Here is an 11,481-nt window from a genome sequence, read left to right on the forward strand (position 1 = left end):
TTCAGTAATGATTAGTTGCTGTTTGTTGATTTAAAACTGACAGTGATTTTGGCACATAAAGATTCCAAACTAAGTAAGCCTGGTCAAATGTCTCAGCTTTCTGTTACCTAGAAATTTATATGTGATATCATTGTCATTTATACATTCTTATATGTTGATAATTGTTGAGAATTAGATGGGAGCATCTTTTGGGGAAATAGAATTACTTTAGTTATGGAATTATTTTTGTTTATTTTTAAAGGGACAAGAGAAAGGACACCCGAGAAAAAATCAAGGAAAAGGAAAGAGTAAAAGAAAAAGATAGAGAAAAGGAAAGAGAAAAAGAGAAAGACAGGGAAAAGGAACGAGAAAAGGAAAAAGACCGAGGTAAAAACAAAGATAAAGACCGGGACAAAGAGCGGGAAAAAGATCGGGAAAAGGACAAGGAAAAGGACAGAGAAAGAGAGCGGGAAAAAGATCATGAAAAGGAGCGAGACAAGGAGAAAGAAAAGGAACAGGACAAAGAAAAGGAACGAGAGAAGGACAGATCCAAAGAGTTAGATGAGAAAAGGAAGAAGGATAAAAAATCCAGAACACCACCCAGAAGCTACAATGCATCAAGAAGATCTCGTAGTTCCAGCAGGTTTGACCATGTTTATCATTTTTTTCTAGGTTGTTGACTGAAATTCTGAGAAGGGAGAAGTTTATTTTGTAAAAGTGTGGTAAAATATAATACTATTAATGTCTTCTAATAGCAGAGAGCACATAGTATTGAGATTCCAGTATTGATCTTATTTTTAATAATTTTTATTGTGATCAACGTGAATTACAAGTCTTTCACAGTGATATTTAAAATACATAGTGACATTGAGTCAGGGGGTATTCCCTCCCCCCAACCCTGTTCCCAGCACCCCCCTTCTTTGCCCCCAGACCAGTTATAACTGGCCTCCTCTGTATATAACTTGAAGATTATGTGAACTAAGATAAAATCTTGTCCACATAAGATTTTGATTTTTTTTTGCTTTTGCTTTTTGGGCCACACCTGGTGATGCTCAGGGGTTACTCCTGGCTATGTGGTAAGAAATAAAGAAATTGCTCCTGGCTTGGAGGACCATTTGGGAAGCCTAGAGATCAAACCACAGTCCGTCGTCCTGGATTAGCTTGTGCAAGGCAAATGGCCTACTGCTTGCTCAGGTCCCAAGATTTTGAATTTTTTTTTTAAAATTTGCACAAAATTATTTGAAAGGATTTCCTTCTTCCGTCCCTCCTTTCCTCCCTCCCTCCCTTCCTTTCTTCCTATTACTCCTGGCTCTAGACTCAGAAGTACTCCGGGTGGGCTCAGGAAGTCACATGGGATGCCAGGGATAGAACTTAGGGTCAGCTAAGTGCAAGGCAAGCATTGTTCCCACTGTATTCTCATTTAGGCCACCAGGTAAGTAAAAAGTTCTTTTGGAAGGGGTGTCATACCCGGCATTGCTCAGGGGTTACTCCTGGCTCTGCTCAAAAGTCGCTCCAGGCAGGTACAAGGGATGATATGGGATGCTGGAATTCGAACCACTGTCCCTCCTGGATCCACTGCATGCTAGGCAAACATCCTACCACTGTGCTATCTCTCTGGCCCCAAAAGTTCTTTAAAAATTTATTTTTTATTTATTTATTTTATTTTATTTTTTATTTATTTTGGGGGGCTGGAGAGATAGCATGGAGGTAAAGTGTTTTCAATGGTGGTTCGAATCCCGGCACCCCATATGGTCCCCTGAGCCTGCCAGGAGCGATTTTTTTTGTAGAGTCAGGAGTAACCCCTAAGCACTGCCAGGTGTGACCCCCCCAAAAAAACTCAAAAAATAAATTTATTTATTTATTTTCTATTGTTGGACTATACCCAGTAATTCTACTACTGGCTCTGCATTTAGGAATCATTCTTGGTGGTTCTTGGAGAGCCATATTGCATACCAGGGTTCAAAACTGGGTCTCTTATGTGGAGCAAGTGCCTTATCCACTATACTATCACTTTTGCTCCAAGTTGGAAAGTTTGAACTGCCCTTGTAATCCACTCTTAATATGGAGGCAGCAATACCCGCTGTTTTTGCTAAATTCTTTCACCTTGTGCTGAAGGATTTTTATTTATTTAATTTTTTTTTTGTGGGAGTATGTTTTTATTTGTTGGGAGAATGAACTGAACTGGCAGGCTCAGAACAGTTTGCATCAAGTCTGAACTCCACTTAATTCAAATAAGCATTTTTATACAGCACGCACCAGGAAATAAGCAAAGAAACATAGAAACAAGCAAATAAGTTGTGTGTAAGGGAGAACACAGACTTGCAGGGTGCATCTAAACTGGGTTTTATTGCTCTTTTTTTGAAGACATGACATTTGTTAATTTTGTCCATTTTAGGAATTTGATCTTTTTCTAGGATAATTTCATTTTATTAATAGGTGTGTGCCATATGGTGGCAACAGGTTACCACTGTAAACAGAACCTTCCTTGAGATAATCTTTTGACTATCAGATGGAAGTTCCTAATTTACTCAGTATGTTTTTAAAATACTAAAAGATTGTATTTTAGTAAGTTACAATGATTTTCAAGATAAACAGTTGAAATGGGGTATAGTTTAATAAATTTATTTGTGACCAGAATTTTTGTGCTACATTTAAACTTTGTATTCTAATATTTTATGTTTCTTTGGGGGTTGCCCTCAGCTCAGTACTTAGATCCTATTCCTGGCTCAGTGTCCAAAGTTTGCTCCCAATTTGGCTGGGAAATCATAGGGTGCCTGGGATTGAACAGGGACCACCTGCATGCAAAGCCAAGTCCATCAGGTCTTTCATTTGTTTCTCCTCCCCTTCTCTTTTTTGTGTTGCCAGGGATTTAACCCAGATCGCTTGTTTGCAAAACTTGTACATTGTTGCAAAGTCAACTTTAGGCCCTTAGTATTTCTTTATATTTTTAAGTAAAAGGTCCTATTTTGTGTGTGATTGGGGACAGAAGCATACCTGGCAGTGTTTAGGGCTTATTCCCGGCTTTGTGGTCTCTCTTGATTGGCTTAGGGTACCATGTAGGATGCTAGGAATTGAATCTAGGTCAACCTCATGTAAGACAAACACAAACACTCTTATCTGCTGTCTGTCTGGCCCTTGTTTGTTTTGTCATAGATGTTGCTTTATCTGTGACTGTGTAACTTTGCTACTGTCTATTTGGTAGTTTGCATATATTTTTATTTATGTTCTTATTTAGTGTGTGTCACAATATCAGGTAATGTTTTTTAATTTTTTTCTTTTTGGCTTTGGACTACATTTAATGATACTCAGAGGGCTTATTCTTAGTGGGGCTTGGACTATTTAAAGTGTTGGTTATCCAACCTGGGCCAACAAGTTGCTGTACTATAAAGTTTCTGATGACTTTGAAATTTAAATTCTTTTTCTAAAGTTGCTTGTTATATAATTTAGTTCAGATGATCACTTTCTTTTTGTTTGTTTGTTTTTGGGCCACATTTGGCAGTGCTCAGGGGTTAACTCCTGGCTCTGTGCTCAGAAATTGCTCCTGACAGGCGGGAGACCATATGGAATGCCAGGGATCGATCACAGGTCGGTCCCAGGTCAGCTACGTGCAAGGCAAACTCCTCTACCTGTTGTGTTATCGCTTTGGCCCCTTCTTTTTTTTCTTCCCTCCCCTCCAAACCCTTCTCCTCCCCTTCCTACTCTCTTCTCCAGTATGATTTCAGAAGTGCTTGGTCAGGAGTTGCAGCTTCTTTAATCTTTTTTTCTGGCTTTTTTTTTTTTTAAGGACTGATTTGTTTAATATGTTGGAAGTACGTAACACTGTTTCCTAGTACACAGTTTTTAAAGAAAAATGTGATTTTTTAAAAAAATCAAAAAATTGGGCCCAAGAGATAGCATGGAGGTAAGGCATTTATTTGCCTTGCATGCAGAAGGACGGTGGTTCGAATCCTGGTCTCCCATATGGTCCCCAGAGCCTGCCAGGAGCCATTTCTGAGCGTAGAGCCAGGAATAACCCCTGAGTGCTACCAGGTATGACCACTCCCCCAAAACAAAAGAAAACAAAACAAAAAAACTCAAAAAATCTTGTTAAATCTTTAAAGTTGAACTGGAGCAGTCATATAGCTGTAGGTAGGGAACTTGCATATGGCTGACCTGGGTTCAATCCCAGCATCCCGAGTGGTCCCTCAAGCCTCACCAAAATTGATCACTGAGGTAAGCCAGGTGCTGCTGGGTATGGGCCAAATTTTAAAGAATAGAAAAGTTACTGTCAGTAAAGAATGAGACCAAGAAAATAAAGGGGAAAAAATGAGGTCTGGGGGCCAGAGAGATAGCATGGAGGTAAGGCGTTTGCCTTTCATGCAGAAGGCCATTGGTTCGAATCCCAGCATCCCATATGGTCCCCTGAGCCTGCCAGGAGTGATTCCTGAGCATAGAGCCATGAGTAACCGGGTGTGACCCAAAAACCAAAAAAAAAAAAAAAAAATGAGGTCTGTTGAACCTATATACTATGTGCTAGACTGTATGCTGTATATTTACTACTATATCCTTATAACCACACTTGCATTATCTCTATTTTCCATTTGGAAAACTGAGGCTCAGAATAAGCAATATGACTCAAGTTGTGCAGATGCTGGTGAGATGTAATATTAAAATGTCAATGTAAGTCTAATCAATTCCAGTTTTTCTTACTACAGCTGGTAACTTCTCAGGAACTGACATTCTAGATTACTAATTGGCCTTTTATTGTCTGTCGTCTTATACATTGTAACTCATAACACCTATCATGTATACCATTAAAACAGTATGTTTTTCATTTTAGAAGTGAAAAATTAAAGACCATATTTATATTTCTATAATCAGCTGAGGTGTTAAGAAAAACTTGAATTATAGTTTATGACCACTGATTATCTGAGGTAGTTGTGAGACATCATTAAATACATAAAGCATTTAATAGTAATCCTCTTACCTTATACCCTGAATTATGTATTACTCCTAGAGGGGCTGGGGGACCATAGTTGGTGCCAGAGGTAGAACCTGAGTTCTCTGTGTGCAAGGCAAATGCCTTACCTGCTATATACTGTCTTTTCTAGCTCCAATTATAGACATTTTGAAATCCATTGTTTCCCCTTTTTTTGGCTTTTGGATTTTGGATCACACCTGGCAGTGCTCAGGAGTTACTCCTGGCTCTGTGCTCAGAAGTCGCTCTTGGCAGGCACTGGGGACCATATGAGATGCCGGGATTCAAACCACCTCTGTTCAAATCAGCTGCTTGCAAGGCAAAATGCCCTACTACTGTGCTCTCTCTCCAACTCCAGAAATCCATTGTTTCTAAGTTGATGAACATTACAGTTAAAGTAGAGTATGCTTCACTTTGGTAATATGCTAAGCCAAATAGTTTTTTTTATTTGTTTTGGTGTTAAGGATAAAACCCGGGTAAGCTCCGTGCAAATGTCTCCTGCCCTCTACCCCTGCTGTGCCACCACTACAACCCCAGATTTTAATAATATTATTTAAGTATTGAGTTATGTATATATTTTTTCAGGGGCTATACCCAGCTATGTTCTGTGCTCAGGGATTATTCCTGGCTCTGTGCTCGGGATTATCCCTATTGAAGCTTGCTTGGTACCATATGGGATACTGGGAATTGAGTTTTCGACTTGCATGCATGGCAAACAAATGCTTTACCGACTGTACTATTGCTCCTGCCCCTGTAACAATTTTTTTCTTTGCCATTTTTTAAATCCCAGTTTTAGTTATTTTAGTTAAACCTTACAATTTTGTATAGTCAATTTCTAGTTCGATGAACAATAATAGTGAAGTAATAGGCTGGAAGGTCAAACACAATTTTTCTGTAATAGGAATTAATACAGACTATTCTGAAACTTTTAGAAACTTTGGTTTTTTGGGTTCATACATAGTTGTGCTTAGGAGCTACTTTCCTTTTTGTGGTTTAGAAATTTGCTACTGGTATGTTCTGTGCTGAGGGAACCATGTGCTAGGAATCAAGTTTGGGCTTACTCATGCTGAAAGCTCTAAGCTATTGCCCCAGTTTTCTGACGTTCAGGATACTTGGGTCTAGTAGTGCACATTTTACAAGTTTATTAATCTCTCAGTTCTGATGCTACCATATAAAACAATCCACAGTGGGGCAGCAAGGAGTTAGATGGTGTGGTTCAGGATCTTTGATAAACAAAAAACTATTTTAAATACAAGAGTATATTTAGCTTAAGGAAATCTAAAGCAACCATCAGTATTTGTTCTGCTCAATTTTGTTCATACAAACCAGATGAGAGATTCTTTCTATAGGAAATCCTAAAATATTTTTAATTTGTAAATGGTATGGTATTTAGGAGGAGATAGTGGGGGCTAATGCCTGGTAGTACTTGGGCTACTCTTTTTTCTTTTTTACTTGGGCTACTCTTGACTCTGCTCAAGAGTCCTTCTGTGAAGTTGGGGCTCAGGACTAGTTGGCTGCATGTAAGGCAATGCCTAAACACCCTGTGCTATCTTTCCCACCTCTGTGGTTTATAATATGGCCTGCATCAAATATGTTCTTTATTTGGGAGCAGTAAGGGCTATTGCTTTTGTGTTCTAATTGTCCTTTATTCACATTATTAAATTATTTTACTTTATTATTTACCTTTTTTTTTAAATGACTAAAATCTTGACCCATCCCACCCCCAGGGAGAGGCGGAGGCGGAGGAGCAGGAGTTCTTCCAGATCACCAAGAACATCAAAAACCTTAAAAAGGAAATCTTCTAGATCTCCATCCCCTAGAAGGTAGGTAGGAAGTGAACTAATCAAAGAGTGGGGGAGGGTCACATATATCTATGTTCAAGCCATATTCCTGGGTCTATGCTTAGGTATCATGTGGTACCTGGTATTGAACCAAGGTCAGCTACATGCAAGTTAACCCCTTGAATTCAGTATTTAAATTCTTGTTTTATTTGTGGGCCATACTACACAATACTCAGGGGTTACTTCTGGCTTTGCACTTAGGAAATACTTCTGGAGGCTCTTGGGGAATTATATGGGATACCATGGATCAACCGTGTGCAAGGCAATTGCCCTCCCTCCTGTACCTTCTCTTTAGCCCATAACTGATTTTTTTGGATGTTGTAATTTGGATGTGTAATATGTAATATATGTGTGACTTAGAACTCAAAATAGAATAAAATGCACAATGATGGATCTTAACTCTTTTAACAGTATATAAGGAGACCAATATGGGGCACAGTATTAGGGTGTTTGCCTTGCATGTAGATGACCTGGACAGAGCCAGGTTCCATCCCCAGCATTCCATATGGTTTCCTGAGCCTGCCAGGAGTGATGTCTGAGTGCAGAGCCAGGAGTAATTTCTGAGTGCCGCAAGGTGTGACTCCACTCCCCCCCCCCCCAAAAAAAAAAGGTGGGGGGACATTGTGATACAAGAGATTATTTTCAGTTCCAAGTTTTGTTAGTTCATTGGTCTTGCCTGGGAGTCACATTTAATTCTTTATTCTTTTCATTTCTTTCTGCTTATTTTGTTTGACTTTGAAAAGGTAGACAAAAAAAACACCAAATTTGGTCTTGTTTTATTTACAGTTGGTAAATTTGCAGGGTGGTGGTGGTACACATCTGATAATGATCAGGAATTACTTTTGGTTCTGTACTCAAGAATCACTTGTGATGATGCTTAGGGGACAGTGTGGCTTTCCAGGATTGAACGTGGGTTGTCTGTGTGCAAAGCAAGCACCCTGCCTGCTGTACTTCACTTTACCTCCATTCTTTATTATTTTGAGCCACATTAGGTGGTTCTCAAGGATTTATTCTGGCTCTGTGATCAGGGATCGCATCTGGAGGGGTTCAGAATATATGGGGTGACAGGAGTCATATCCCGGTTGGCTGCTTGTAAGGCAAACTCCTTTCCTGCTCTACCATCACTCCAGCCTTAAATTATTTTTTAATATTTAAAAACTAATAATATTGAATTATTTTCTGTGAATACATGTTGGCTCCTGTAAAAAATGAGCTTATGTATGAGGTGCATACATGTATGAAATAGATAATGTAGAACTGTTGCTTGATGAAACCAGGTTGCTAATTTGTTAACTTATTATTAATGTCAGTTAAGAATATGTTGTCAGCTTCAGTAGATCTTTAAATTTTAGAGGTTGACATATTACTAATATTCTTGTAGCCGAAATAAGAAGGATAAAAAGAGAGAAAAAGAAAGGGACCATATCAGTGAAAGACGAGAACGTTCAAATTCTACGAGGAAGAGTTTTACTGATAGAGATGTGAAGGAAAAGTTGGAGAAGAGCAGTACTTCACTTAAAGTAAGCAACAGTTACTGGTTGTTCATATCACTGAAATTGTTCTTTAATTGGATTGATTTCATTATAAATAGAAAAAACTTCAGATTGTCTTATGTTGTTGGTAGTCTTTAATTTAATATTTCTTATTGATAATTTTTGTAAACAAATTAATGGAAATGTAAACAACTGCATTTATTTTAGAGAATCACAATGGCATATAGTAAGAAAAATTTTAGACAACATACAGGTAAAGTATGTATTTGATCTTATACAAAGATTTCTACTAGAAGTTATTTACTAGATTTCTACTAAGAGCTGTTTTTTTTTTCACTGTTTCAATTTTAGCAAGTTTGACTTTTTTTTAAATTGATTTTTGTGATACATGCTAATGTAAGGTTTGTTAAGTTAAAAATGAAAAGCCAAATTCCAACATGAAATGACATGGGAACTTTGGGATACATTTTAAATACTTGCTGAGTACATTGATTTTTTCTTACTGATAAAGTATATTTGGAAATCTGTTAAGAGGTTTGGAACTGTCATCGTAGAATTTTATTTACTCATTAAATAATAGAGTTTTATCATCATTGTCCGGTGACATCTCTTGAGTGAGTGATGTTCTACATACTGTTCTGCATACTCTTATTTTTCTAGCTTCTCTTTGAAGCTGAAGTTAGAATCTGGACTGTTTTTGTTTTTTTGTTTTGTGCTATATTCAGTGGTGCTTGGGTTTACTTGGCTCTGTGTTAGAGGTTGCTCTTGGTCATGATCTGGTTGTGAAGAAGTGGACCTGGGCCTCCTTGTGTGATCTGCGTAGTATTGGAAATAACAGCCTGTCAAATGTTCTTGGCTTTTGCTAGAACAAATAGGATTCTTTGCTGCTTTTTCTTATTTATTTATTTCAGTGTCCAAACCACAGATCTTGCATGTTTTATTCAGGAACTATTTCATTCATTCAGTAATCTGTTCCCACCATTTCAAGTTAAGAACCAAGAATTATTCTATATTACTTTGGAATCTTAGGGGGTGTGTGTGTGTCCACGTCCATGCATTCGTCTGACCCCGTCACATTGAGGGCCTCATTCATTCAAGTGCTCTCCAGCTGAGCCATATTCGAGAGTCACCTGTTTTACCTGTTTTATTGTAATTCAGTTCCATTGAGTATTATAAGAAGTAAAAAGGATAGGCCATGTATTTGTAAAGAGCTTACAGTATGAAAAAGTGTAAATAATACATTTATACATAATTAGTGAAAAACTTATACATTTTAGCCATAACCAGTGTAATAGTTGAGAAAATTGTCAAACATATTTTAATGTTGTAGGAGAAAGAGCACAATAAAGAACCTGATTCAAATGTGGACAAAGAAGTAGAGGATAAGGAAGCACCAAGGACTGAGGAAAACAAAGTACAGCAAAATGGGAATTGCCAGCCAAATGAAGAAAACCTCTCCACCAAATCAGAAGCAGTATAGAAGTGACAAATGCATCTCTGAAAATGCTGGTACAAAATCCAAAGCTTTTAACTCTCAACAAGATGTTAAGCAGTGAAGAAATGCAGTTGAGCAGAAAGATAGGAGCTAACAGCTTTTTTAGTTGTTAGGTGACTCTGTTACATCTTGTTATTGAGTAAGAAAATGAAGCATGGACATCATGAGAATAACAGATGTTACTCGAACTCTTCATCTTCTAAAATCTGCATTTCCATGGTGGCTGACACAATCGTCATGTGGTTTGTTAGTGTTTGCCAAAAAACAAAAACAAAAACAAAAACATTACAGATAAACGGACATAAAAGATCCAATATTGTACTATTCGTAAAGACTGGAGATAAACGTTGGAGGTTCTTAAAAAAAGATGCTAGTTACTGGATTTTGTATTGTTTTACTTTTTAAATTTCAATATATACAGATTGATGATGTGCTTGAAATCGGTGCAAATATACACACCCTTGTAAGTGCAGAGTATGTAAGACATTTTAATATTACTTCACAGAATTTACAGTGGTTGTGTTAAATTTTCACTATTGTGTTTCCTTTTGCTCACTGTTAGTACAAGTTTTTCTTTAAGCTGATTTTACAGATAAAAATTGCTTAAATAAGTGGATAAAAAACAACTGACAATGCATGCTACTGTTCTCTTTCAAAAGGAAGAGCAACTGTGTTGAATACTAACAGTGCATTAGTATTCATTGTTTAGAATCATTGGGTCTCCCCACAAAGTAAGCATTTCATTTTGAATTTTCTTGACATTTCCAAGCTTATTATGAATAATAACTGCAGTGTGTTTTGTCAGCTGTAGATGGCTAAGGTGCCATTATAAAAACAAACAAAATTCGAGTTTTCAAAATGGGCTATGGGAGCACAAGCTAAAGCTTTAGTGCCTTCTACAACATGGTACACTTTTTCTAGTTTTATATGTGCTAGTCATACTCAGTTCATGGAATTTCGATGGTTACTCCATTCACTCCCATAGTCAAGTGTGAAAGTAGTGTGTCAGATGAGCTTATTTCATCTGATAACGAGAGGGACGTCCTGTTTTAACAATGAATTTAACGCTTAAAATGCTGTTTTGGGACCATCAGTTTTATACTGTGATAATTAAAAATGAAGCATGTTCTTATTTTACTTAAAATCAGAGTAGTAAACCCTTCAGTTATGTATATTGGATGGCCTTAATTATTACCTCTCAATCGTTTCATAAAGTGTGGCACTTATGGTTGGTTGTTCTTGACTTAAAAAGATGTTTACTTGAGTTTAAAATATAGGTCATCTGTAATTGTACTCAACTTTTTGCAGAGTATGCAAGTAGTAAAATGACAACATTGCTGATATTTTCCAAAAAAAAAACTGTTAACTTATAGTTGAAAACTTATCATTATTATATTTCAGAGATACTTTTTAATTAGCATATTATTTAAAAATCAAGTATAATTATTTTCTTGCATTCTAATACAATCAAATTACTCAGTTGCCTTACCTCATGGGAAGAGTCACAGATTTTTTTTAAAGCTTAGCACATGGTTACTTGGTTCCAACTTGAATTTTCTTTTAATGCTGATGATACTGTTGAAAGTATTTGATGGAAAATGAGAAGAATCACCCTTATAGCAAGTAATGAACTTTGATAATGAAGCTGCTTAATTACTATTCATATTTTCAGAATTACTGTTTTTCTGCCCCCTTTTTGTCACTCTGTGTATTAAA

General features: G+C 37.1%; 1 protein-coding gene across 3 annotated transcripts in view; it reads left to right on the forward strand.

Moving 5' to 3' along the window:
- Positions 1-10,443, forward strand: part of SREK1 (splicing regulatory glutamic acid and lysine rich protein 1) — a 43,893-nt gene extending 33,450 nt beyond the window's left edge. For 2 of the 3 annotated variants that reach the window (XM_049768772.1, XM_049768773.1), the window contains 4 exons: positions 242-622; positions 6,664-6,759; positions 8,159-8,297; positions 9,601-10,443. In XM_049768772.1, the coding sequence (XP_049624729.1) occupies positions 242-622; positions 6,664-6,759; positions 8,159-8,297; positions 9,601-9,750 (766 nt within the window). In that variant the 3' untranslated portion in view covers positions 9,751-10,443. The remainder of the gene's footprint in view (positions 1-241; positions 623-6,663; positions 6,760-8,158; positions 8,298-9,600) is intronic. The other variant, XM_049768774.1, reaches the window with a different exon arrangement.
- Positions 10,444-11,481: the final 1,038 nt, after the last annotated feature.

Source organism: Suncus etruscus, chromosome 2 (genome assembly GCF_024139225.1).
Source record: "Suncus etruscus isolate mSunEtr1 chromosome 2, mSunEtr1.pri.cur, whole genome shotgun sequence".
Taxonomy (NCBI): Eukaryota; Metazoa; Chordata; class Mammalia; order Eulipotyphla; family Soricidae; genus Suncus; species Suncus etruscus.